Source organism: Cucurbita pepo, chromosome 13 (assembly GCF_057944985.1).
Source record: "Cucurbita pepo subsp. pepo isolate OVF chromosome 13, ASM5794498v1, whole genome shotgun sequence".
NCBI lineage: Eukaryota > Viridiplantae > Streptophyta > Magnoliopsida > Cucurbitales > Cucurbitaceae > Cucurbita > Cucurbita pepo.
The window spans coordinates 15,748,780-15,774,118 of NC_141810.1; the positions used below are offsets into that span (position 1 = coordinate 15,748,780).

The 25,339-nt window shown below is 40.0% G+C and overlaps 8 protein-coding genes across 12 annotated transcripts; 3 read left to right on the forward strand and 5 right to left on the reverse strand.

Moving 5' to 3' along the window:
* The first annotated feature begins 165 nt into the window (after positions 1 to 165).
* Positions 166 to 2,748, forward strand: WLIM2B (GATA type zinc finger transcription factor family protein). The gene is made up of 6 exons (XM_023694486.2): positions 166 to 348; positions 570 to 848; positions 984 to 1,083; positions 1,179 to 1,213; positions 1,300 to 1,389; positions 2,311 to 2,748. Exons 2-6 carry the CDS (start codon positions 714 to 716, stop codon positions 2,518 to 2,520), a joined length of 570 nt encoding a protein of 189 aa, XP_023550254.2. The 5' UTR covers positions 166 to 348; positions 570 to 713; the 3' UTR covers positions 2,521 to 2,748.
* A 503-nt stretch (positions 2,749 to 3,251) lies between these two features.
* On the reverse strand, positions 3,252 to 5,726 carry LOC111808483 (putative sugar phosphate/phosphate translocator At3g11320). 2 transcript variants are annotated; one of them, XM_023694485.2, is made up of 5 exons: positions 5,480 to 5,726; positions 4,786 to 5,357; positions 4,563 to 4,666; positions 4,226 to 4,454; positions 3,252 to 3,744 (listed from the first exon to the last, which is right to left on the reverse strand). In XM_023694485.2, the coding sequence occupies exons 2-5, from the start codon at positions 5,224 to 5,226 to the stop codon at positions 3,592 to 3,594; spliced, it is 927 nt and encodes a 308-aa protein (XP_023550253.2). In that variant the 5' UTR covers positions 5,227 to 5,357; positions 5,480 to 5,726; the 3' UTR covers positions 3,252 to 3,591. The 2 variants fall into 2 exon arrangements, with proteins under 2 accessions (XP_023550253.2, XP_086973017.1); XM_087116891.1 differs by having other exon boundaries at positions 4,786 to 5,726.
* Positions 5,727 to 7,067: 1,341 nt separating this feature from the next.
* Positions 7,068 to 10,034, reverse strand: LOC111808482 (syntaxin-81). Of its 3 annotated transcripts, none has more exons than XM_087116889.1 (9): positions 9,806 to 10,034; positions 9,393 to 9,507; positions 9,196 to 9,289; positions 8,917 to 9,000; positions 8,673 to 8,777; positions 8,417 to 8,560; positions 7,740 to 7,982; positions 7,487 to 7,618; positions 7,068 to 7,307 (listed from the first exon to the last, which is right to left on the reverse strand). In XM_087116889.1, the coding sequence occupies exons 3-9, from the start codon at positions 9,271 to 9,273 to the stop codon at positions 7,164 to 7,166; spliced, it is 930 nt and encodes a 309-aa protein (XP_086973015.1). In that variant the 5' UTR covers positions 9,274 to 9,289; positions 9,393 to 9,507; positions 9,806 to 10,034; the 3' UTR covers positions 7,068 to 7,163. The 3 variants fall into 3 exon arrangements, with proteins under 3 accessions (XP_086973015.1, XP_023550252.1, XP_086973016.1); XM_023694484.2 differs by having other exon boundaries at positions 9,409 to 9,507; positions 9,806 to 10,025; XM_087116890.1 differs by lacking the exons at positions 9,393 to 9,507; positions 9,806 to 10,034 and having other exon boundaries at positions 8,917 to 9,065.
* A 1,777-nt stretch (positions 10,035 to 11,811) lies between these two features.
* Positions 11,812 to 14,158, forward strand: LOC111808933 (uncharacterized). Its single transcript, XM_023695182.2, has 3 exons — positions 11,812 to 12,572; positions 13,682 to 13,975; positions 14,009 to 14,158. The coding sequence occupies exons 1-2, from the start codon at positions 12,184 to 12,186 to the stop codon at positions 13,941 to 13,943; spliced, it is 651 nt and encodes a 216-aa protein (XP_023550950.2). The 5' UTR covers positions 11,812 to 12,183; the 3' UTR covers positions 13,944 to 13,975; positions 14,009 to 14,158.
* Positions 14,159 to 16,000: 1,842 nt separating this feature from the next.
* LOC111808893 (uncharacterized) lies at positions 16,001 to 18,152 on the forward strand. Its single transcript, XM_023695126.2, has 3 exons — positions 16,001 to 16,423; positions 16,512 to 16,883; positions 17,341 to 18,152. Exons 1-3 carry the CDS (start codon positions 16,115 to 16,117, stop codon positions 18,019 to 18,021), a joined length of 1,362 nt encoding a protein of 453 aa, XP_023550894.2. The 5' UTR covers positions 16,001 to 16,114; the 3' UTR covers positions 18,022 to 18,152.
* LOC111808895 (17.6 kDa class I heat shock protein 3-like) lies at positions 18,107 to 18,924 on the reverse strand. Its single transcript, XM_023695128.2, has one exon. It carries the CDS (start codon positions 18,775 to 18,777, stop codon positions 18,295 to 18,297), a length of 483 nt encoding a protein of 160 aa, XP_023550896.1. The 5' UTR covers positions 18,778 to 18,924; the 3' UTR covers positions 18,107 to 18,294.
* On the reverse strand, positions 18,841 to 20,396 carry LOC111808894 (UDP-glycosyltransferase 76B1-like). The gene has a single exon (XM_023695127.2). The coding sequence runs from the start codon at positions 20,336 to 20,338 to the stop codon at positions 19,001 to 19,003; it is 1,338 nt and encodes a 445-aa protein (XP_023550895.2). The 5' UTR covers positions 20,339 to 20,396; the 3' UTR covers positions 18,841 to 19,000.
* Positions 20,397 to 20,971: 575 nt separating this feature from the next.
* Positions 20,972 to 22,866, reverse strand: LOC111808105 (uncharacterized). 2 transcript variants are annotated; one of them, XM_023693913.2, is made up of 5 exons: positions 22,435 to 22,866; positions 22,022 to 22,345; positions 21,581 to 21,923; positions 21,431 to 21,508; positions 20,972 to 21,352 (listed from the first exon to the last, which is right to left on the reverse strand). In XM_023693913.2, exons 1-5 carry the CDS (start codon positions 22,681 to 22,683, stop codon positions 21,240 to 21,242), a joined length of 1,107 nt encoding a protein of 368 aa, XP_023549681.2. In that variant the 5' UTR covers positions 22,684 to 22,866; the 3' UTR covers positions 20,972 to 21,239. The 2 variants fall into 2 exon arrangements, with proteins under 2 accessions (XP_023549681.2, XP_023549680.2); XM_023693912.2 differs by having other exon boundaries at positions 22,022 to 22,348; positions 22,435 to 22,863.
* Positions 22,867 to 25,339: the final 2,473 nt, after the last annotated feature.

Here is a 25,339-nt window from a genome sequence, read left to right on the forward strand (position 1 = left end):
AACAGCTAACTCGGTGGTTGAAGAAGCCAAATTAATGGTGGGTCACAATTGCTGCCCACCTGATCTTTATCTTTTACGTTCTTTTTCTTTTCCTTTTAATTATTTCTAATGCGTTGTAATCACACACATTAAACAATAATTCCTTCTTAATTTTTCTCTTTATTGTTATTGTAACAATTCTTTATCCCAAATTCCAACATAAAACTCCCACCGCGCTGCGCCAAAACGGGCTCCATTCCAATCCCTGTCCTTATTCTTCACCTCTTCCCTTCTCCCCCCTCGAACATCTCTGACGATTCCGCTTTGTTTGGTTTACAGATCCACCATTTTCCCAGTCTCTAATCTCAGGTATGTGATTTTAACTCGATTTAGTTCACATTTCCCAGCTCCCAACTCCCAGATCACGATCAATTTTTCGTGTTTAAGATCTTTGTTGTTATTACAGTCGTGGGGTTTTGGGTTTATGTTTGTTCGTTGCAATTTTACAATCTAAACTTGAATGGGTTTGGGAGTTTGAAGTTAATCTCTCTCACTCGAAATACTTCTGCATTTTCTTCTACGCCAAACAGAATTTGATTCGAGGAGCGTCTACGTTCAGTCCGATTGTGGTCTAACAAGACAGAGAAGGGAAGTTAGCTTGGAGAGTTGGGGATTGGTTGTCATCTTGGTCGGTTGGGTGAAAAAGTCTCAGATCTAACTCCAAGGGCTTAGCTATGTCTTTCATTGGCACCCAACAAAAGTGCAAGGCCTGCGAGAAGACTGTGTACCCTGTGGAGCAGCTCTCTGTTGATGGAGTTTCCTACCACAAATCTTGCTTCAAATGCAGCCACTGCAAAGGGACTCTAAAGGTATTGCACTGTGTGTTTTCAGCATAATGGCGTTTTAACAGTGAGTAGGAGCTAAAATATGACCACTCCTGATCTTGATTTGAACAATAACAAGAGATCTTACTGTTTATAACCCTGGTCTCTGCTTGCCTTCAGTTGAGCAATTATTCATCAATGGAAGGTGTTCTGTACTGTAAGCCTCATTTTGAGCAGCTCTTCAAAGAGAGTGGCAACTTCAACAAGAACTTTCAATCACGTACGTTTTGATTTTGTTTCAGATAACTTTTTGTTTCACTTCCTAGAAATTTTACTTTCGCATGTTTAATTGTGTTTGAGTTTTACTCTCTACAGCTGCCAAGTCAGCTGAGAAGTTAACTCCAGAGCTGGTAATTTCCTGTCGTAATCAATTGTAATTTTTTGCTTCAAGGAGATAAAATTATGCTGATTCTTGTAAGCACTTTACTGGTTTCAGACAAGGTCACCTAGCAAAGCTGCTGGCATGTTTTCTGGTACTCAAGACAAATGTGCTACTTGTGGTAAAACTGTTTATCCACTAGAGAAGGTAACTCACCTACTGAGATCTCCATAGATTATTCATATTGGAGCGTTCAATCTATGATGCATTAATGCATGAATGAACATCTGTTGAAGCTGGCTAATTAGTTTGGGTACGATGCTATTATATTAATAAGATTTGCTATAGAACTATACTCGTATTCTTTCAAAAGTTGCTAGACTACCTTGACTGTTCAGAAACGTTTCAAAACTACTATTGGTGTAGAGAGTTATTGAAATATTGGATGAAAATTAGGATTTGTTGCGTCTATGTACATAAGCCCCTTCTCTGTTACTTCCTTCAGTCGACCTTCCTTTGAATGGCTGATAGAAATTTAAGCGTACCTATTCTAGTGTTGTCTTGGTTTTCCCTTTTGTCTGTTGCTGGCTCGACTCGTGTCATTGCTCTCTTGTATGGACACTTGGAGTGCGCTGAGGGACGCTCGATGAGGTTAGTAGAACAGTTTGTGGGGGCTTTTACACAACAAGCACTGTAAAGGCGTCGTTGGATAGTTCTTTTGAGGGTAGGATCCTCGAGATGACCCAACGTTGGTATTCTTAGGAGGTCTATCCGTTCCCCCATTTGGTTTGTCATTACTTTCGTTTGGCCTACTAGGACCTTCATTTTGTTGACCCGACGGCTTGTACGATTTGCCCCCAACACTTGGAGTTCATGTATTCTTCCTTTCAGAAACGTTTCAAAACCACCATTTCAGTTCACTGTCATTCATTCCAAGTCCAAATTTTCAACCAAATTTCCCGAAGGGTGAAACTTTTGAAAGAGTACGAGTTCTTTTTAAACGATTGGTTAACTTTGGGAGTATTTTGATCAACTCCATGGATATTGGTTTACAAATTTGAGAATTGTCCGGAACCAAACCAAGGTTTATAGAGTATGATATGAATGTGTTATTACAAATACTTGCAGGTAACAGTGGAAAGCCAATCGTATCACAAGTCCTGTTTTAAGTGCTCTCATGGAGGGTGTTCCATATCCCCATCAAATTATGCAGCGCTAGAGGGTATTCTATATTGCAAACACCATTTCTCCCAGCTTTTCAAGGAAAAGGGAAGCTATAACCACCTCATCAAGTCTGCATCCATGAAGCGTCCCGCTGCCTCCGTTCCCGAAGCTTGAAGTTCTTATTATCGCATCGTCATTCACGGTTTTGGACCTAACTCTCTGTTTACCTGAATGTGTTTGACTTTAAAAACTTATGGGTTTTGAGATGGGAAAAGGAAAAATATATATGTTAACCATCATTTCGGCTCGGTTCGTGTGTTTATTTGGACAAACTGTTGAATTCGATCGATATTTGAGGTGCAAACCTTATATATGGTTTCCAGGATTTGCATATTTTGAGAATTATGCTGTCGTGTTCTCGTGCATAAACAAGCATTCTGGAATTATTATCTTTTCAATTTGATATTACTATGAAAACCAACATATGATCATTATATCAAAGATAACCTACGAGAGAATACATTAGTCTTCAATTTTTTTTTTTTTTAAAAAAAAAATCTAAATAGTTTATACTTCCAGATTCCCCTCCGATATCTTCTTTTTCTTTCCCAAGTTTCCTCTGAACGTCTGAGAGTGACCATTGAAATTGAGCTTAAAACACATCCATTAAGAAGAGGTTTATACACTCTTATAAGGAATGTTGATGACGATGTGGGGTTTCATAATCCACCCTCTTGAGGGCCAGTGTCCTCGGTATCTAGCTCTGATACTATTTGTAACTGATCAAGCCCATTAACGACGAGACTAACTATACAACAATGGGAAACCTCTCCCTAATAGACTAACTAACGGGTCGAAGTGGTAAATATTTGCTAGTGAGCGTAAAACATTGGTAAGAGGGACAATGATGTTAAAGAGGAGCTATGAGTGGTTGTGATCAAGTAAAGATATAACAAAAGTGTAGCCACCCAATTATACAACAATGGGTTCTCCCGATCCTGAAAGAACGAGAATATTCCTCCATAGCTAAGCTCAAGCTGAGTTACTGAGTTATGTTGTGTCACTTATTTAACTTTCTATTCCTAAACTATTCCCCCCTTTTTGTTGCTGATACAATAGAAGAAGAAGCCGGTGTTGTATGCTTCTGAGACAAAAACAAAGTGCAAAAATTTTATGGCACCATCTGCTAAGCATGCAGCCACTGCTACTTTAGATTTCTCATTCATTGAGGAGCTTCCCCCATGCTTAACTCTTATTTGTTCGTTTCTTTGCTTGGCTGTAGAGAATGACTCCCATTACTGTCATCGTATAACCCAACATTCCAGTAACAGACACAGGGTTTCTAAAGATTAAAATGGAGACAACGACAGCCACTGCCCCTTTGGCATTTCCTAGTACCTGAAACACACACACACAACAATTGAGAATTCTTAAGAAGAGTACGTGTTCGTATGAACACTGTGGAGCCAGAAACATAGGAAACACAATAAGATTGGAATTTTCAAGCATGACAGCCTGAAACCAGACATCGACAACGATACAAACATATCTTCTCGTGTTCGATATTAGAATATGGGTGTTGAGAATATGTCAAGGCCTCTACAACTACCGCCCCTAACAATATAGTCACAAACTAAAGAATGAAACTTGAATCCATGAAACCTGACATTGACAAAGCTACAAAGATATCTTCTCGATTCGCATGAAACTCGAATGCAATTATATTTTTTTGTCAATCTTGAATCAACCAAGAACACATAAAGCTCGGGCTGAAACTAGTTCCATCGCTTGTGAAGATATGATTCTAAATAAACTAGCTTAAATCCAGGCATGTTATGAACAGTAGCAAGCATCAGCACACAACAAAATGGAAATATACCTGAAGGGTGAGCGCACTGGTGTGTTTTGTGACGAGAAAATTGGAAAGATTTACGAAATATGCTAGTGACGAATTGAAAAGAAGGTACCAGATGATCTTGATATCATCTATAGCAAGTGCTCGTGTGATACCAATCACATTATCTTCCAAAACAAGTGTTGCAGGAAGCAAGAACACAACAGCCATTGGGGCCATATACAAAAGGAGATTCATGGAATTCAGCTTCTCTCTGTATAAGATTAAAGGCCGAACAGGAACATATTAGATGTTTGAAATTTGAGGTTAAAAAAACGTACAATGATATTAGATAGAAGAGTAATTTAAGAAATAGCCTCACCCATCTGCAGAAAGCAAAATTCCTTGAAGAACTGATTTGAGAGCTCTTGCAGCGGTGGCTGCGACACATATCAGAAACCCAAATAGATGGAAACTGGGTTCGCCCTGTTGCCATGATAGAAAACCGCATTAAATGTTGAATTTTGCATAAAGAAAGGACAGTAATTGGGAGCCGAAGTAACAAAGAAATTAGAGGGAAAAACATAGAAAAGAAGAGTTAATACCCCGCTGGCAATGATAACTCCGGTGACGACAGGAATGAGAGTAACATAAGTGAGCCAAGCCTCCCTCTTCAAGGTCATCAGATACGCAAAAACGGCGGTGAAAAAGGGCGTGGTTGCTCCGACAGCCTGGTTGAAAGAGACGGGAAGGTAGCGAAGGGAAATGTTGCCGAAGACAACGGAGATGCAGAAGATAAAGCTGAGGGCGGAGATCTTAAAGAATTGGAGGCGAGATCGAAGTGTTTGCAGAGGAACGACCTTGAACCAAGCAATTGCAAGGTAGCTGAACAAAGAACAAGCGGTCATGTGGCACATGGTGAGGAAGATGGGGTACTTGAAACCATAGTTGCTGAGCAAATACTTGTTGAGCAAGAGAACCCCAATGTTAGAGGAGTACCAGGAGGCAACGAGGCCGATCGTGAAGAAACGACTCGTACCCTTCATGTTGGGAGGTGGGTTTTGATCAAAAAGCAAAAAGCTGTGATTTTTGATACAGAAATGAAGGGTTGAGTTAAGTGGAGCAGTGGGAGGAAGCAGAAGGACATGAATCTGTGATCTTCCGGTGGAGCAGTGATCTGGGTATTGGAATGTATAGCAATGAGATTAGAGAGAAATGAAGGAATGGGATGATAGAGAGAAAGAATGGAGAAATTAAAGAGAAAGAAAGCGTTACAGAGGGAGAGAGAAAGAAACAGACCAAAAAGAGATGAAAGAAAGCTGCGTTAAATTGTTGGAGGTCGAGTTTTGAGGACGACGGATCAGGAATGTTCCTCCTGCAAATCACACACAAAAACAGGGGAGACAACGAAAATGCGTTGAGATTCAATCGTAACTTACTGCTTTTGTAGTTTTAAGAGGCGCATAAGTGGGAAAGTCCCCTCATTTACTTCGTTGCTTGTGGGTGTGGTTATACTATTCATTACTTTGCTTTAATGAGCATCAATACTCATTTATGTTACGTAAACTTCTCTTTTTAACTCAAACTTCAAAAGGTAATTGCAGACTTAGTTCAAGCCTAATTCTAGATTTTCTAAACCCACATTTGCTTCCAGATTTGAACACCCACCACACATGTTGTCTTCAACAACAAATGACCAAACAGGGAGTAATAACCAACAATCACCATGTATGATAATGAAACAGAGGATCGACACCCTTTGGCTTGATCTCAATTTTCCTTCAGATCACAGATCCTTTTGAAGGTCATTATCGTTAGCATTATCAATTTTGTCCTCGTATTCATTGCTTAATATTGTGAATGCAATTAGGAGTTGATTAGCATCACTAAAAGAGTTCAATTTAGGTAATAGTTTCACATTTTTGTTGTGACTCGAGGATAAAACAACTCCATTTCATTTCACCATTAACTATCAAAGAACATCGTATAAGCAACCAAGATGGGTTATCCCAAAGTTCGATATGTTCCAAATAGCGAATATATTGGATTGCAGATACGAAAAGGACATGCTAGCGCAGCCACAACCTTAATGAAGAGCTCATGAGCCTAAGGCTTAACGTTAGACACTGGAAGGAAAAAGACATAAAGCTGTTCAAGGTCACAGGAGATTTAAGGGTGTCGGGAAACCATCAGCCCTGACAAGTACAGAGATATAGATAGATAAAAAGTCGGAAACTTTTCCTAACAAAGTTTGAATATGGCAGGAAGACTCGAAGCCTAAAACCTTCAATTAACTAAATCCCATCAATTGAGCCATTACTCTGTTACTAGTGGTTGATTGTCCGGCGTGAGTATTTACTCATTACTAGTAGTTGATAGTCAGACAAATGAGTTCTTAAAGAGTTGATGGGTCTCAAGCTTTTAAAAAGAACATGTCAGCTAGAGAATCTAAGTCTACTGAGTGAAAATAATCTCAACTCGTGGAAACTACAATGAAAAATGAATTAGAAAAGAGTTTCTCTCAATCTGACTCTATCATCTACTTTCAGGACAAATTTTGTGAATTGGATACGATTGGACAGAGGAGTCTCAAGCTGGGAAGAGTTTTCTCCTAAAGTTACTGAATCACATAAAGAGAGAATGTGGTTACCATATCCCATCAGATGTCTACGCTAATCCTTAACCCGGTTGCATCTGCCACAAGTCTGATGGCGAAAGCATAGCTCGAAGAAGGGTAGTAAGTCTTTTGGCTGCAAAATCACATGGTCGTATAAAGAGGCCATGGTTAGGTGCACCTGGGTCAGGAAAACCTCATGCTTCAGCAGCAAAAAATGAATGCAGGGAACTTCGAGAAATTGAATCTGGATATTAAAGAAAATACTTGCAGTAACAAAAGTGTGGTCTAAATTTCCATTAGTGATTTCATCTTTTTCTTGCTTCTATATGAATGTATAACATAAATGTGGTACAACACCCAATCCCATCAGCTATACCAATCAAGAAAGATAATTGAAAAGGTGAGCACAAACAGAAATAGAAGAAGGAAGGTTCTGCTGCTGCTATTCCGCTGAATTGCTTGGGAAAGTTCTTTATTACCAAGCTCGACGTTCTTCGTAGCTTCAACAGCCTAATTTGTAGTTTAAGAAAAGAAAGCAAATAGGAAATTTAGTACTTATAAGAACCGAGAAATACTGATCAACTTAATTTGATTCTGAGAGACATTAAAAAGGAAGGTGCAATTGTAATTAGCCGTTGAGAGTTGAGAGATACTGTGATAAGAAAACGAACTGAGTTAGAACTGCTGACCTGTTCATAAAGAAATTCAATTTGTTGTGCTTGCTGCAAAACGTGCGTAGACATAAGGTGATTTAAAGCAGACATCTCTACCATCTTAGTTTCTGTTTCCTGGACTGCGTCAAGAAGACTAGTCAACTCAACCTACAAATTTGGAAGAAGACAGCAAAGTTCTCAACTTTTACACGTCAAGCAGAAAGCTCGATTCAATCAACAAATGATCGAACTCTCATCAAAATCTGTTTCCCTTCCATATCTTGATTACCTGAAGTGCACGAGTTTCATCATCCAACAGTTGCTGTTGGGCTCGGACAGGTTGATGCTCAAAATTATCAGGTTCCCTCAGCTCTGTACCATTATAGGCAAAGGTATTGGCAGAGCGTGGTTTATTTATTTGGTTTGGTTTTCTTCGTGGTACTGCTTTGCTTATGATATCTTGAAACCGAATGGCTCTTAGCTTATCAAATTGTGATGTTACCGAATGAAGTTTCTCACTCAAAATTAGGACCTGCATTTAAAAGAATGTTACAATTACTTTTGGTGGGAGTGTGGGAAGAATATGAGCACACAAAAGTAGGGAAAGTACTATATTTCATAATAATAATAATAATAATAATAAATAAATAAATAAATAAAAAGTATGCAAAATCTTTTACTAAAAGGAATGATGAAAACTGATAATTTTTTTTTAAAGAGATGACAATGCGACCAACAGTGACAACCTTGAAGGAAGCCAGGACTTGAGAATTGATAAGAAAATTGGAGAATACCAATGCTAAAGAATAAGAGCGCAGAGAATGTGATGGATAGCAATTTCAAATTAATTTTAACAGTAGACAGGGCAACATCATTCAGTGACTCAATTGTTCTTCCTCAAGGAAGGGTAAGTAAAAGTTTGTAGAAGTGTGAAAGCTAGCACAAATAAAATAAACAAGAACTCACCACCCCATGTTTGTGTGCAATAGTATCAGCATTAGAATCATCAGTCCTAGAACCAAGCCATCCCTTTGAGTGAGCATCACCCTCATTTATGTTGTTTTTTAGGATATCAAGTTGTTCTTGGCATGCTTTGATGAAGGCAGTTACCTGCGTACAGTACAGTTATTCAGTTATTAGCCACAAGTTCTATCAAGCAGTCTTATTATTTCCATATGGACTTTTATTTTTATGCGATTTCCCAAGTAGTTGGATGGGTCACCTCGTGTTCAATATTGTCTCTCTCTTGATCTGTCGTACGATACATATCCACATAGTCCTTTTGATGTTTCAACATAAACTCTTCAAGAGCACCAATGCTTTCAAGCTGATTCAAGACGAGTAAAGAAGTCAAACATGATGGTTGCGCATTGCATATAGATACACATTTTCAGTTTCACAAGTGTTTGAGTAAATCTTTTTCAAACATTTGGAATACCAAAACATTTCAATATTGGTAGTCCTACCGTTTTTAGGGCAGCTTTGATAAAAGGTGACCTTTGCCGAGGTTTTTGAATGATGAAAGATGCCATAATTGCCGCCAACTTGGACTGCAAAAACATTGTACAAAAACAACGCTCATGCTTGCTACTGGTAAGAGAACATCTTCAATCAACTTGAAGAACACAGAAAATTTTAAGAAGACCAAACAATTGTGATAAACGAGCTAAAATCTTTCACCAGAAAAAGAGAGTCCAAATTTCACATCAACAAGCAACTATATACTTCGATAAAAGCATACAAACCTCGTTATACTCTAAAGAAATAGCACAGTGCCGCACAACATCTTTAAAATCTTCAGTCCTATCCCTGAACTTCGCCATTCCCTTCTCAACAATGCTGAAAACGTATTAAGAAGTGAAAACCCCATAAATGACTTGAATGAATTATGGAATATAAAAGAGTTTGTAAGAACTGCTAAACGAAAGAACAAAGTAAGCACCTCACTTTGCACCCACCTCAATTATGTTCGAGTCGGTAATGGAAATATGGTTATTTATCTCTATATCTTCCCGCCCAGAAGAGCGCACCAGAATTAATATCAGAAGTCGGAATTTCTACACAAAGCAGGAAACAAAGGATAATCAGATAGAATTCAAAATAATAGTCCAAAGATCACTATTCAACTCCCTTCCAACCCTAAGGCGTCAAAATTTTACTCATTGAGAAACGCGATTACGTAAAGAATCTAGAGATACCTACAAAATGGAAGCTGAAAAAGAAAAACATGAACACATTGATATGCTACAGCACTGAATAAATTCCGGCAACAAATTCTCACAAATTGATCCATTAAACTAAAAACGCAGAATCAATAGCGTGCATTAGCCGAAGGATCAGGATACTGGATCTTACATTGTCGGTCCCCACGGAGGGAAAATTGTAGAAAAAGGAACGCTGAAAGTATAGCAAATTCTAGTATGGGAAGTGCTGATCGAATAGGAGACTGAAGATTGAAATTGCTTAGACAGCCGCGATCTGAGAGGGAGTTCAATCCATCTCTCTCAGATCGTGGAAAAGAAAGGGGGAACAGTTCTTCTCAAGAAGTCTTGGTCCGGTCCGGTTTGGACGAAACTTATGACCCGAACCGATTAATTTTAAAGGGTTTCAATTTTCAAACCGAGGAAACCCCAAGAGCAAGCTACCTGGATCAGCATAAACGCGAGCTTGATGAACCAGAACGTGTGGGTGCGAGAGGGAGACAGGCGGCGGCGGCGGCGGCGGTAGCGATGACGAGGGGGAAGAGGTGGAAGATGGAGAGAATGAGAGCGTGAAAGATTATAGCGTTAGAAAATCGGGTTTAGGACGGCATCGATTCCTTGTTTGTGATAAAAACAAGATAGGAATGCTGTCTACTTTCCGACACATTTCTTCTTCGGAGATACTATAAATACTATAAATTTCTTGATTGATTTTGGTTGTTTTTAAGATATGTGTGAACATCATATTATTATAAACATGAATACTAATTAATCCCTAATTAGAAGTGTTGAATTTCAATGTTTTAAAGTTTTTCATTTCTGAACGCATTCAAGTATGAATCAATGCAGCTAATTTTTGGATAGCTGCAGGCAGGGGCACCTTCCGTTCCATGAACTGGATAACAATCTCCCAAAAACCTTCCTCGTAATTGCCCACATGAACAGCACCAAAAACGCCATTAACGCACCGCACCCAGTTGCAAAGATCAGCCCAGCAAAAATGGTTAGAGGCCGAAGATGATCCTGTTTGTCGGAATGCCGCCGTGGATCCACCGGCAACGAATGCATCCATTTGGGGACATTTCTCAGACCAAACCGCCACGAAAACACACTGCTCCACTCAGTTGACTTGCTAGTCCACGAGCTTAATCCAACAAATACCTCCCTCCCTCCGCATTTAATCGGCAGATCAAATGGGTATGCCAATAAGGGATTTGCTAATTTAGGCGATTTTACCACGTCTCGTCATTGACCCACTGTCGTCGTAAAACTCTTCAGCTCAACACAAATCCTCAGAGAAAACAACAAAATTTCCATTTTCTTTTGTTAAATATTACTATTTTAGTGGTTTGATTTCAGCACGTTTTATCAGATTCCTAAAATCTAGACTAAACCGCAATTTTGTACCATCAAATTGAAATCACACAGACATTGTTCCTTAAATTTCTAAAAAATTCTGTTTTCTTCTTGTCCACAAATGACAAGAAATAAATCTCGAGGAATGCATTAAAGATAAATCAAAATTGGTTTGGATTATATTTAAAATAAACCCAAGTGTATGCTATAAATAAAAACATCACAAATAAATACGAAAAAAAGGATGAATGCAAGAAACTTACTGATATAAACGGAAGAAGGGGGGGTCCGGTGAATCTCCGGCACGGCGGCGACAATGGCGAGATAAGAAAAGCTACACTGCAGGAGAAATCCAAAGAGATGGCATGATCCAAATTCCGTAAAAATGGTGGGAAGTAGGATCAATGCGATCCCTTTGGATGCTTCCTGAAGTTGCACTAAATAAATTAGTTGAAGCCCATATTGGTTCTGGATTGGGCTCTGAGCGTTTCAGTTGGAGATAAATTAGCCCACACAACCTCAATCCAACCCCATTTTCGGCGTATTGACAGCTCCTCTAATATATTTTGAGATTTAACTTTATTTATTAAAAGAAAGAAGAAAGGGGACCCTTGTGGTTGTGGTGGGGCTTGGATGGCAGAGCCCAAAAGCAGAAGAATATGGAGAAAAGGAAAAGAATGGGTTATGAATATGATGGTGATGGTGATGGTGATGCCTCTGCTTCTCACACTCTTTAGGCTTCTGCCTTCAGCATCTCAAGTTATGTATAAGTTTAAATCAATTAAGATTCAATGATGTTGATTGGACTAAAGTTGTTCCAAAATTGAACATACTCCCATTTCATACAAACTTTAATTAGGCGTATTAGTTTAATCCATACGAACGCCCTGAATTATGTAATGATGTCTTCGAAATATTTCTTCGTCTTTTTCCCCTCTGCAACTCTGCGACTGTTATAGCCTGCACGTCGCCACTGACACCCAACAAAGCAGCTGAAATAGGGACACCCACCGCAGTTGCTTCTACTTCTCACGCCATTACTGATTATCACCGCAAAATCCACCCTAAACCGAATTTCTACTCTTTTGCTTGATGGGAGTCTCTTTTGTTTGTGGGTATTCACGGTTCTGGCCTCACAGAGCCATTACATGAGGTTTCTCTTTCTGGGTCTTTGCGATGACGACCACCCAAAACTCCCACGTTGTCGCAATGGAGGTAGGAGAAGTAGAACAGCCTCGCCGGACTTCAGCCGCCGGCGCTGACGCCTTACTAGCCTCCGATGATGTGCGGAAGTCGAGGGCTGAGATTGTGGGGGCGGCGGCGGAGAAAAGAAGGGGATCCTCTGTGTCGGAGTGCTCTGTAGAGATGGATCTGGAATGTGGGTTGGCTGAGATTAAGGTACATTTGACGAAAATGGAGAGGGATTGTCGGATTTGCCATCTGAGTTTGGATGCTTCTAATCAGGAATCTGGAATCCCCATTGAGTTGGGTTGTTCTTGCAAGGATGATTTGGCTGCTGCTCATAAGCACTGTGCTGAAGCTTGGTTCAAGATCAAGGGCGACATGTAAGTTCCTCCAAATTGAATAACGCCTAATTTTTCTTAGGAATCTGTAGTAATCTTGATTTTTGCTTCTGCTTTGTGGAAATAGTGGCCGCCATTACAAATCCCATCAGCGTTTTCTTAGGATCCATGTTTTTGTTTCCTGCTAAAGAACAAAGCCAAAATGAAATGTGGTTCTTTGTCAAAACGAACTGAAGTTTGATTTTCCCTAGTAGATGCATATGCTTTAGTCTGATGTAGTATTGATTAGAGCCCATTTCTTAGCTTTCTTTGAGGTTTTACTGATATTGACATCTCCACAAGTTCCGGCATAGCTATCAATTTCAATTTCAATTTCATCTATTACTTTAAAATGTATTAAACTAGATTCTCATTTCATTTCACCACTTATATGGTCAAAAGGGTTTGTTAGAAGTTAAGAACTATCTTCTCTATATCTTCTGCATAAGTTGAAAATGAGCATATCTAAAGAATTGAATTATTATAGTTGGATCTGTCAAGAACTTTATTGCTTTTGGCCCTGCTACCAAACCATGTGTAGTTTGGCGAGGAATGTTTTTCATTACTTGTGTGAGATCCCACATCGGTTGGAGAGGGGAACGAGTCATTCTTTATAAGGGTCTGGAGACCTCTCCCTAGTAGACGCATTTTAAAAACCTTGAGGGAAGCTCGAAAGAGAAAGTCCAAAGAGAACAATATTTTCGAGCGGTGGGTTTGACCTGTTACAAATGGAATCAGAGCTAGACACTAGGTGGTATGCTAGCGAGGATGCTGGGCCTTAAAGGGGGTGGATTATGAGATCCCACATCAATTGAAGCGGAGAACGAGTGCCCGCGTGGACGCTGACCTCAAAGGGGGGTGGAATGTTAGATCTCACATCGGTTGGAGAGGGGAATAAAGCATTCTCTATAAGAGTGTGGAAACCTCTCCCTATCAGTTGCTCGTGATTCATGTTGTTCTGTTAGATATGAGTGGTGTTTGAAGTAATTTGGGAGATATGTTTTCTGGAAGAAGATGAGTGAAAAAGCAGATACTGGTCAAACTGGGAAGAACTAAATATGTACCTTGTATGTCTGCTTGGCTTGCACTTACCCATCTGCAATTTGTTACAGCACATGTGAGATCTGTGGATCAATTGCACACAATGTTACTGCTACTTGTGAACCTGATTCGACAGAGCAACGCAACGACTCAAACGACGCAACGACAGCAACCGCAGCTGCAGCAGCAGCAGCAGCAGCTGTGGTGGTGCCACCACACTCTACAGAGGCTCGGAACTTCTGGCAGGGCCATAGGTTCCTGAATTTCTTACTCGCCTGCATGGTTTTTGCCTTTGTCATATCATGGCTGTTTCACTTCAAAATACCCTCATAGTGAAAAGCTTCATCTATCTCTTCATTCTGCAACAGCTCGAAAGCTCGACTATATCGTGCCGTTACCAGCTCGAAAGCTCCCTGAAATGGAAGCATCTGTAAGTTTGTATATTGTTATTAAGGTTGTTGTGTATTTTCTTAAAATAGCATACTGAAGACAGACAGACAGGTTGGATTGTTGGATGATGAATTTCACAATCAGTTAATGTTCGAAAAGATGCCGGAACCACTCATCCTAGCTGGATAATTCCCTGTTTAGATTCCGACATGTAGTTCCTTCCTTACCAACAAAATCGGATTTCTGGTTTCAGCAGACAAACAAAAATTAATTTATGTCATAACAGAAACCTTTGATCAAATCAATTACATAAAATAAGGTTCATCCACAAATGTTTTTGGTTCATGTATCATCTTCAACAAAATCTACAAAAATAGAATAAAGTTTCAAACAATATATTTCATTTAATAATGTTTGGTTCTTTTTTCCAAGATGTGACCAACGGATCTTGTATCATATTCTATTATTGAGAATAATAATAATAGCATACCTTCTATTACATTATTTGGGGTTAGTGTAAATTATTTTGTAACATTATTAAAAAGTGAGTTTGACGAGTCTAAACTAAATTTAATTAAGATTCATTCACCAAAACATAGAACTAAATTAGATAAAGATTGGATTTTTTTTCTCATCTTTTTTGGTCGGATTGAGCTGCAAAGAACATGCCGTGATTGACGGTGACTGTCCTAATACTGTAATGTCTATTTTTTTTTTTTATATTTTCATCATATTTATTCTATTTATTTCTTGAAATTATTCCAGAGAAGAAAATTATAGATTAATAAATATAAGAAAATAATATAACAGGAAATATAAAAAAAGCTAAAAATGAAAGTAACGGTCCAAAAAACATCTGCCCGTATCAGATTTTGCATACATGAGAACGTGCATACCATTATTGATACCATAAATAATTTATGCGTTGATTTTCGAATTCTTCGAATATATACCATAGTTTTTGTCTCTTACCCCAACCCGCCGCACATTAAAACTATATATTATGAAAACCAAGATTCATGATAATTTTAGATTACGGTTGTGTGTTTATAACAACCACTGACCGACCGCCCTGCGTCGTCCAAACACATATTTGAATGTCGGCCGCTTGCTGCGGCATCGGTAGTGCATCCATCGTCGACATGTCGGATTGGGTTAGAGATTCAAAGGTTGGAGGGGGGAGGGGGGGAGGGGGGATGTTCTTCCTTAAAACCTTATCCACTTTTTAATGTGAATGAGTCGTGTTCAAGTGTAGCAAAGTGCCATTGTTTTGTATTTGAAGGAATTTAATTTAATTAACGTCGTAACTTTATAATTGGTGAAAGAGAATGTTTGACTCGTGATTATAATAAATATGAGTTCATTACACTTCAAGTTCGTTTTTTTTTTAAAAAAAAATTAATTATATATATAACAATGTATGGAACTATATTAAATTTAGATCCATAAATACTCAACAATTTTCAACAAATGTTTTTTCTTTTTTTGGTATGGAAATTGGAAAAGTCAAATTTGTTCTTTTACATGAAAAAATATATATTTTTGCGTATTTTGTTAAGGTATATAAATAATTTGTGATGATATATATACCAAAAAAGGAGAGATTTTGACTAATATTAATTTAGAAAATTGGGAAAAAAATATATAAAAATTCCAACTAAATTCCATATCTGGTGATAACATAGACCACATCAATCAATTTCAAAACATCTGAATATTCTTGTAATTAGTAATTAACTTGAAAATTAGTAGAGTTAGAAACCAAAGTAAGCCACTAATTAATCAATAATAATAATAATAAAATGAATTAATTAAGAGCAAATTTTGTAATGATGAAGTTGGCAAATTAAGAATAATAATAATAATGGAAAACGTCGGCGTTTGGGGATTTTAAATGGTATAAGTTACCAACAGACTAAGTTTCCAAAGACAGACAAAGAGAGAAACAGAGGAGAGACAGAGCGTGCAAACACGACATAGCGGACCACGTTGCAACGAGGGGCCACGGTCGGTTGGTCTTCCATTTCCTTTACTTCTTTTTCTTCCTCTCTTCTCTCCTTCACTCATACCCAAACCAAAGAAAAATCCATTCTTTCTTTCTCTCTTTCTCTCCAATGAGGAAGCTCTGTCCAAACTTCGACCGGGAAGACGGTCTCGACACTGTTCTTGAGGTTCCCATTCCGGAGGAGATGTTTTCTTGCCCCACTTACAAATCCCACGCCATCTCATGGCAAGCTATGAAGTCATGGGTTAAGTCCAGTTATTATAACAAACCCTCACATGTTACTTCAATTGCGTCTCTGTTTGGTGGTCGTAATGCCGAGATCCAGCTCCTCCTCGGCGTCGTCGGCGCTCCCTTAATCCCTCTCCCCATCGCTTTTCATCATCAATCCATTACTCGCAACATCAAAGACAACCCCATTGTAAGTATAAAAATCTCAACTTTTATCACTTTTTTTGAAAACCCATTTGAAATCTCATTCACCCTTTAATGATTTTGGGGTTAAACAGGAGGCGTCAATGGCGAAGTACATAGTGCAACAATATATAGCCGCAGTGGGAGGGGAGCATGCTTTGAACTCAATTGATAGTATGTACGCCATGGGGAAGGTGAAGATGGTGGCGTCGGAGTTTTCTTCCGGTGAAGGGTGTTTCAACGGCAAACCGATGAAGGCGAAGAACGGAAAAGGCGGAATTAGCAGCGGAGAAATGGGTAGTTTTGTAATTTGGCAGAAACGGCCGGATCTTTGGTGCTTGGAAATGATGCTGTCCGGCTGTAAAATCAGCGCCGGCAGCGACGGTAAAGTGGCTTGGAGACAGACTCCATGGCATCACTCTCATGCTTCTCGTGGCCCTCCTCGCCCCCTACGCCGATTCCTGCAGGTAAATTTCATCCCCTTTTTAATTATTTTTTTTTAATTGCAAATTAAAGTGTGAATCCGTACCCAAAATTTTCAAGCGGAATTTTCATTTCTCCTAATTTCACACCGAATAATAGCGTATTTAGTGGAAAGCGCTTAAACGTGTCGGCTACACCACTCCTTGAAAACTCAGTTCACAACCAATATGGAGGCCAAGTAATATTTTCTTTAATCTTCTCTTTAAAAACAATTTATTATTTATTTAATTAATTAATTAATTTACGGTTATTTTCATAAATAGTCATAACTCATACCAACCTATTTTTTATATTTCAAAAGTCCATTTTAAGTAAGATTATAAATTCTTTTAGAATTTTAAATAATTAAAAAACTACAAATACGAAAATTATGTATTGGGCCGAATGGCCCAAATACGCTGAATGGTGTTTAGTGACGTAAGCAAGATTCGTTTTTGACAGGGGCTGGATCCAAAATCGACGGCGACTCTGTTCTCAAACTCAACCTGCATCGGCGAGAAAACGATGAACGGCGAAGATTGCTTCATTCTGAAAGTGGAAGCGGAATCTTCAGTTCTCAGGGCAAGAAGTAGTAGCGGTGTCGAAATAATCCGGCATACGGTTTGGGGATACTTCAGCCAAAGAACTGGTCTCCTCGTGCATCTGGAAGATTCGCATCTCCTCCGGATCAAAACCGGCGGATCTCGAAACGACAACGTCTTTTGGGAAACGACGATGGAGTCGACAATTCAGGATTACAGAACGATCGACGGCGTGAACATTGCACACGCCGGAAAAACAACTGTGTCACTATCTCGATTTGGTGATGGTGCCGAGGGGCATTCGAAAACGAAGATGGAAGAGATTTGGAAGATCGAAGAGGTTGATTTCAATATCAAGGGTTTGTCGATGGAATTCTTCTTGCCTCCCAGTGATTTGAAGAAAGAAGAAGAAGAAATTGGAGTAATTACGAGTGACGAGAAGTTTCCGTTGACGATGCGGCGTTCGGCTGGTGCTGGTTCGAGGATTTATTCGTCTCGAGTGGCGGCCATTGATGATGATGATGATGATGATGAATCGGAGGGGAGTAGCCGGAGTGATGAAGATGAAGACGAAGATGAAGATTCGTGGTCAAGTGCTTAAAGATTAAACTCAAAATTTGAAATTTTGTACATAAATCCATGGTTAATATATATATATAAATAAGAACAGGTTAATGCGTTTCAAATTATAAATTGTAAGGACAGTAATATACATACGAACTCCATTATATATGTTACAAGATTGTTTACAGTTCTGAAACCCATTAGAAAACGAAAATCACTCCAATATTTACATTACACAACCAAAGGGGAGAAGGCTATTTGACATTATCATAGCAGAGCGCAAAACAGAGCACGAAAGATACACACATCACTATCCGGCGATATCGATGGCCTTAACCTCCGGCTTCCTCTCCTCCTGTTTAGGTACCGTCACAGTCAGCACTCCGTTTTCCATTTTGGCGTTAATTTCATCCATTTTCGCGTTCTCCGGCAGCCGGAATCGCCGCATGAACTTCCCCATGCTCCGCTCCACTCTGTGCCATTTCTCGTTCCTTTCCTCTTCTTCTTTGCTTCTCTCCCCACTGATCTGCAGAACTCTCCCTTCCTCAACCTCCACTTTCACTTCTTCCTTCTTCAGCCCCGGGAGATCCGCCTTGAATATGTGAGCCTCTGGTGTCTCTCTCCAGTCGATCCGAGTGTTCGCAATCGCCGTCGTTTCGCCCGCGCCGGAAGATGGAACCTTCGCCAGACTCCCCGGAAATTGCATCCCTTCTAGTGGATCCCATATATCCAGGGAGAACGGATCGAACACGTTGGTCCGCCGACCGCTGAGAAAACTCGGAATTAACGACATGGCCTTGAATTCAAGAATGAAAGTAATACAAACGGTGGGAAAACGAAAGGGAAATTTATAGCGTGCGAGGGAAAAGTATCACCGTTTGTTTGATTTGAGAGAATTCTACAAGTGTCGGATTAATTTGTTGATTAGTGGAATACGTGTCGGATTTGATGTTGGAGTTGTCAAGAGCTCTTACATACAGGGGGCGATTCAGAATCGACTGAATTCATTGCTATCTCTAAGTGTTGAGGATAAAATCGACTAAATTCTGCAGTGATTGGAATGTGGAGCCGCCTTCCTTGATACAGCAATCGGCCTTCTCCTTCAAATCCTTCGCCCTCGTTGAAATCCCACCATTTTCCCTCTCTGTCATGAACTTCCTAATCCCCTTCTCGATCTCCACTCTCTCCAGTTTATCGCCCAACAGCAATCCAATTCCCCACACGTCGCTAACATATCTGGCATTGGCCATCTGATCCCCCAAGCAAGGATAACACAGCATCGGAACCCCTTCGCATATACTCTCAATCGTCGAATTCCAACCGTTGTGCGTCCAAAATCCCCCAATCGCGGGGTGGGCTAATACCTCCCTCTGCGGCGCCCATTTCACAATCAATCCCCGTTCACCCACCATCTCCACGAACCTGTCCGGCAGCGACTCGAGCCACTCGGACCCACTAACCATCCCCGGCCGGACCACCCACAAGAAGCAGTAACTAGAGTTCACCAGGCCCCACGCGATCTCGACGAACTCATGTGGGTCGATGGTGGCGAGGGTGCCGAAGCTGACGTACAGGACTGATTTGCTGGGCTTTGTGTTGAGCCAAGAGAGAGAGGAGTGGGGGGGTTGAGGAGGAGGGGAAGTTTGTGTGCGTGGAAGCTGTTTGTGAAAAGGTCCGAGTGGGAAAATTGGGTTAGGGGAGAAGAGTTGACGGCATCTGAGAAGGGGCTCGTGTTCGAGGTCATTGAAGGAGTTGAAGATGAGGGCTGAGGAGGCTTTGGTTTGAATCAAAATGGAAGATAAGAGTTGTTCAATAAGAAGCGGACATTGGGGTTTCACCGCCGGCAGATCTTTCACTCTGAGGTGTGGGAAATCGGGTAATGGATCTTCCGAAGAACGCAAGAGGCCGTTTCGACGAAGATCAGGAAGACCAACCATTGCCAAAAATGCAGAGATATTCCCAGTCCTCAAAACCACTCTCCGAATCTGAAACTCATCAGCCACGCTCTGAGTGAAGTGCCAATGAGCATCCGTGATCAGGCACCCGATATTGCTTTCCACTACCAACTCCGCCACGCACTTCCGTAAGGGCTCAACACACCGACCATCGTTCATCAAAGTTATGATCTCTACCACGCCTCTGCTGGTGACATCGCTGTCGGAGAGGCCGTGGGGAATGAAGCGGAATGTGAAGTTGGGGTAGTCTGAAGGGTGGGGAGAGTTGATATGCTCTAGGTGTATGATTGTGATGGAGAAGCCCTTGGAATGGAGGATCTGGGCGAGGTGAAGCATGGGGTTCATGTGGCCTTCGTACGGCAGAGGAAACAGGATGAGTTGCATATTGGAGCCGTTCATTTCTCACCCTTACTGCTTCTCTGCTCTGCTTTAGTATCACGTGTATTTGTAGTGTCCAATGGGCCAATTTGTTAATTAAAGTTTTTTTTTTTTTTTTCAATTTTGTAAAAGAAAATTAGAATTAGAGATAGGTGACGGGGATAGAGACAGGAAAGCAAGACCTATGAACATGTCTAGTCAGCAGCATGTGTGGCCCCGACACACCGGATTCAAAATTCAAAAATCTGACACACAATATTATATATAATAATAAAATGGGGGAAACAGCGTTTGACCAAGTCAATAGAAACAAATCGGAGGTCTAAAAAATAAAACAGCACTACAAACGAGGATGTCCCAAAATTTGCCCATTTCAAGGTTAAGAAACGCAAAAAAAATAAATAAATAAATAAATAAAATGGGACCCACATTTCCGGTGGAAAAAAAATTAAAATTTATGAAATTCGGTAGTGATTTTAATGATAAGTGTTGTGGACGACAATTATTTAAACGACGATTTTGAATTAAATGTCCCGCCACTCAAATAGTCAATCAAACAACTAAAACCTGCCAACATTATTTCGATTTTAAATTTGAAATAAAGTTTAATAATAGAATCTATTATTGAAAAATTACACATTGATGCAATTAATGTCACAAAACCCAACATATGTTTCTTATTATTTATTAAACCATTTCCTTAATCCCTTCCACTTTAATACAACACAGAGTAGTGTGTAAAGGGTTATACATGTTTTCCCCTCCCACAAAACAAAACTTTTATCTAAAATCACACTATAACCCACAGAATTAGACTTATTGCTTCCTCCTACTACCAAAAATCCTTCCTTTTCAATCTTCTTTATCCCTAAACCCTACAAAACAATTTCATCTTCTGTACTCTTTGTCTGCTTCGCCAACATCAGTATGTCCATTCCTGAGGTAGGTGAAGTTGCTCTTGATTTATGGCTACCTCTCCCCGGAAACTCCTTGGCAGTGGCAGAACTGCCTTGTTTCTTCGGGATGAAATGGAATCTGTAATTTGTAAGAACCCCATTAGAACGAGTTTGAATTTAAGGAATGTAGTGGAAATTAGGGGAATTTTTTGCTTACTGAGGCCTGGCGATAGGAAACCGTTTAGTGGGGCTTGAATGGGGCTTCTCATCTCTGGAAATCGAACGGCTGGGCTTCCTGAATAGGCAATGGAGTTAAAAACAAAACAAACCCATGTGATTGCTTAGACGAAGGGAGGTTGTGAAATACTTTTTTTCTGAAAGGATTCTGAAGGGTTCACATATTTGCGAGGCAAGAAAACGCCGGTTCCGGAGGAAGCCCTTTTGACGCCAGATCTGCCGGGATGAATGCAACGCGTGGCGGCGGAGGCGTTGGGCGTTGGCTGCTGATGTCGGGGTGGAGGAAGCCATGGGGAATGGTAGAAATCGCTGTTGCCCCCACTGCACCGGCCCCTTACATCAACAAAAGTTCCCCCTCTGTTTCGAAACTCTGGCTTCCAGTGTGGCTGAGCCGACCAGCTGACCTTAGCTTGTCTTTCCCAAGAAGAGACACTAAGAGCTTGCAACACCAGATCCCGCTTCACTTGCTGCGCCTGTAGAACAGGAGAGTTGAATATTTCGACGGCCCATAATGAAAAAAAGAGAACAGAACTGTTAAAATGCTAGGTTTAGGACATTGGTAATAATTTACCTGCGCCGCAAATGCCAAATTCCGGTCACAGTTACGATTCAAGAACAGCCCATAATCCATTTCATTTACAGATTCAACAGGAACAGAAGATCGAGCACCCACAAATCCTTTAACAAAAGGGACATTAGAGTGAAACAGAGTTGTTCCGCGGCTCATCTTCAACCTAGTAGCCTCTATGGAAGCAGCATGTACAAGGGCTCTAGCATCGTTCACAGCCCCAGAAACCGCCAAGGGAGGCGATTGCACCTGAGAAGGAGTTTCAGAGCGAAACCATGTGTCTATCCCACTCAAAGTCGACTGAGGAGAGCCAGTTTTGACATACTTCTTCTAAACCCCATGAAAAAAAAGTCAAATCAGGAACAAACCGAAACACCCAAAAGATAGGTAGATACGAAGATTTCATTAAAGGGTACCTCAAAATTGTTAGCTTTGGAGGTGGGAGATGCGGATTTGTCAGTTTCAGAGAGGGAGGTCCATGCAAACTGGTGAGCCAAGCCCTCAAAGAAATCATCGTCGTCGCTACCGCTGCTATCCGTGGAGTCGGTGGAGCTAACAGCCGATTCCAAGGGGGAGTTGAGGTCAGAGAAGGAGGCAAAGGAGTCAGACTCGTAGGGAAACTCAGTGGGGAAGGTGAAAAGAGAGGGCTCAAGGGAAGTCGCCATGGGAGAGGTGGGAATGGAGGGCAGAGGAAGTTGGGGAAAGGAAGAGGGTGGGAGAGGAGGATTAAATAAGGAGGGGAAGAGAGAGTGACCCTACAAAGGAAGGGATGAAAGGAAGAGAGGGAATGTTTAGGAAGTAGAAACAACACTTCAAATTTGGATTTGGGGGAACAGTTCACAGATTCAAACTTCAAAATTGAGACACAAACAGAACAAGGTTTCCCTTATGTCCTAAATCTTTTTTTAACTGCGCGCTTTCCAAATTTACCATTTTCTATCCATTTTAACCTCCTTTTTTTCACTTTTCCCATTATTTATTTACTTATTTTTGAAAATAATTTTAAAAAAAGAAACTGCTGCATCTAATATTAGAATGAAAACAAAAACGTATTTTTATTTTCAAAGATGTGGGACCAGGGCAAGCGTAGAGTGAAGTGGCGCCTATAAAATCTGTGGGTGGCACACAAGATGGGTGCCACAAAGGGTAACTAAACACAATCCCCAGCCTTAATGGGTATGTACAATCTGAATCTCTGACGTGGCACCAATACACATTCACCACTTTAACTGCCACCCCTATTCTCCCCGTCCCCCTCTCTTTTAACGGATACGGCCTTCCTTTTTTCTTTTTCTTTTTTCTTTTTTCTTTTTTTTTTTTAATTTTTCTTTTTGGGGTGTGGATAAAGTAGCGGACCCCAAAAGGAGTATCCGCTGGATTTGATTAAATTCCCGCCAAATTTGGTTTCAAAATAAAAATTTGAATGTGGAAGGTGGGGACTTAACAGGTTTACCTGCCGAAAAGGACACTGACTCCGGTAGTAGTAGGACATCGACAACGACCCCAGTAATAACCAATAATATAAATTATATATATATATACACACACGACATTTTATTATATTAATAAATATGTTAAGACGCAAAAATTATAAAAATAAAATCTTGGAGAAAAGGCTGTAATTTGAATTTTTGTATACTCATTTTAAAATTTACACAGTGTCACACATATCCCTACATAAACTTCACCATTAATGGACACTTTAGTAGCTTCTTCTCTAAAAGATTAAGTTTTTAATTTAATGAAAATAAATATGTCAGAGTTTAATGGGGGAAAAAATAGTGGATCGGTGTGTATGGTTGTGGCTACAACAGAGATTAGAAAAAAAGATACAAAGACCGGTCAACATCAGGGATTTTATTAAAACAAACGACCACATGCTCTCGCTCACGCGTGATTGAAACGCGCGAAACCGGACAATCTATGGAGGGATGAGGAACTGGAGAGTGTAAGCCAGGGAAGGAAAGAGCGCGTGGGAGATGCATTAGTGGCATGTGGTGGTGGGGGTAAGACTGGGATTGATTTTAAGTAAAAAAAATAAAAACAAAATAGAAAAACAAAACTCCCGCCAAAAAGCTAAGCACAAAAATCGAATGCAGCCGTCGCTCTCGACAAAAATATAGAGACAAACCCCTACTAACTTATGATAATTTTTTATATCAATAAATACTTTAAAAATAATACAAAATATATTAAATTCATTTATATCTATCTATATTGAGATACGTTATAGATAATAAAGTATAAATAAATAAATCAATAAAATATAAAAAAATTCACACCCATCGTCCCTTCGTTCACTTTGTGTGCTCCTTCGGTTTTCTAGTAACAAGATCGGGTGATTTGGAGATTGATTGAATTGGTTAACCTGTGCTTGAACGAAGAGATTCCAAGAAACAACTTCCTATGGTATGGGAGGGTCCCCTATCGATAAATCAAATTACTTGTAAGAAAGTAATTTCACCGCTATTTTGACTTCTACAATTCAATGACTTGAACGCCTTAACGCTAGAGAAAACTAAGAATAATATGGTAGATATTTTTTTCCCACGTACTAACAACTTAAGAGAGGAAGTCTTGAATATTGAGCTGCGTAGATAAGGCCAATCAGCTGCCCCCTGAATGACTTTGTTCTGCCTCCTGAGATTCCAGAGAAGCTCAATCCTCGAGGAGCAACAAACCTATCTTCATTGAACCAGACAAGCCTCTAGTAGTAGTGTCCAATTCCAAGCACCCATTGACATTGTTCTTGTCTGGGGAATCCTTTGTACTGACAATGTTCTTGTCTGCTGTCTGCTGTGTTTTGATCATACAAGATAAGGGGGTTTGTGTAAGGAATGTTGGAACGGAGGATTAAGGGCAGGACATTCTAGCACCACACAAACTTGCTTGTGAAGCTTAAATGAAACAAACACCAAGAGAATTGCAACAAATCCATCTTGTTATAATGCAAAAACTACAGCAATTAACTAACATTAACTATAAGCTCCAAACTTCTGTAGCATTCCAAAAGACTTGGGAGTTATTCAAACCATGCTGCACAAGGTTCACCTGCTCAAATGGATAGCCTGTGCTGCACATCCTAATCCTATGGACGGGCATTCAATTTTCTGATCCCAAGTCTTTGAATACAGTACTTGCATTGCAGAAAACCAGATCCTCAACCTAATTATAAGCTCATTGTAAAGCTTATTTAACCTATTGAAGAGACATGATAATTTGGCTGAGGGTGCCTCTTTAATTGGGCGGTTTGCCAATTAGGTATTGTTAAAGGTTTTTCTTTAAGGAACTCCTCGAGAAGATGTTTATATGCATCAATCT

Excerpts from the sequence above, each read along its gene's own strand:
- WLIM2B (XM_023694486.2), top strand. The coding sequence starts at position 714 with ATGTCTTTCATTGGCACCCAACAAAAGTGCAAGGCCTGCGAGAAGACT. Across the intron at positions 1,214-1,299 it reads AGAAGTTAACTCCAGAGCTG|ACAAGGTCACCTAGCAAAGC; the intron begins GTAATTTCCTGT and ends TACTGGTTTCAG. Across the intron at positions 1,390-2,310 it reads CTGTTTATCCACTAGAGAAG|GTAACAGTGGAAAGCCAATC; the intron begins GTAACTCACCTA and ends AAATACTTGCAG.
- LOC111808483 (XM_023694485.2), bottom strand. The coding sequence starts at position 5,226 with ATGAAGGGTACGAGTCGTTTCTTCACGATCGGCCTCGTTGCCTCCTGG. Across the intron at positions 4,667-4,785 it reads GAGTTATCATTGCCAGCGGG|GGCGAACCCAGTTTCCATCT; the intron begins GTATTAACTCTT and ends TCATGGCAACAG. Across the intron at positions 3,745-4,225 it reads CCAGTGCGCTCACCCTTCAG|GTACTAGGAAATGCCAAAGG; the intron begins GTATATTTCCAT and ends TGTGTGTTTCAG.
- LOC111808482 (XM_087116889.1), bottom strand. The coding sequence starts at position 9,273 with ATGGCGAAGTTCAGGGATAGGACTGAAGATTTTAAAGATGTTGTGCGG. Across the intron at positions 9,001-9,195 it reads TTTCTTTAGAGTATAACGAG|TCCAAGTTGGCGGCAATTAT; the intron begins GTTTGTATGCTT and ends ATGTTTTTGCAG. Across the intron at positions 8,561-8,672 it reads GAGACAATATTGAACACGAG|GTAACTGCCTTCATCAAAGC; the intron begins GTGACCCATCCA and ends TACTGTACGCAG.
- LOC111808933 (XM_023695182.2), top strand. The coding sequence starts at position 12,184 with ATGACGACCACCCAAAACTCCCACGTTGTCGCAATGGAGGTAGGAGAA. Across the intron at positions 12,573-13,681 it reads TTCAAGATCAAGGGCGACAT|CACATGTGAGATCTGTGGAT; the intron begins GTAAGTTCCTCC and ends AATTTGTTACAG.
- LOC111808893 (XM_023695126.2), top strand. The coding sequence starts at position 16,115 with ATGAGGAAGCTCTGTCCAAACTTCGACCGGGAAGACGGTCTCGACACT. Across the intron at positions 16,424-16,511 it reads ACATCAAAGACAACCCCATT|GAGGCGTCAATGGCGAAGTA; the intron begins GTAAGTATAAAA and ends GGGGTTAAACAG. Across the intron at positions 16,884-17,340 it reads CCCTACGCCGATTCCTGCAG|GGGCTGGATCCAAAATCGAC; the intron begins GTAAATTTCATC and ends CGTTTTTGACAG.
- LOC111808895 (XM_023695128.2), bottom strand. The coding sequence starts at position 18,777 with ATGTCGTTAATTCCGAGTTTTCTCAGCGGTCGGCGGACCAACGTGTTC.
- LOC111808894 (XM_023695127.2), bottom strand. The coding sequence starts at position 20,338 with ATGAACGGCTCCAATATGCAACTCATCCTGTTTCCTCTGCCGTACGAA.
- LOC111808105 (XM_023693912.2), bottom strand. The coding sequence starts at position 22,683 with ATGGCGACTTCCCTTGAGCCCTCTCTTTTCACCTTCCCCACTGAGTTT. Across the intron at positions 22,349-22,434 it reads CCAAAGCTAACAATTTTGAG|AAGAAGTATGTCAAAACTGG; the intron begins GTACCCTTTAAT and ends CATGGGGTTTAG. Across the intron at positions 21,509-21,580 it reads AGAATCCTTTCAGAAAAAAA|GAAGCCCAGCCGTTCGATTT; the intron begins GTATTTCACAAC and ends TTGCCTATTCAG.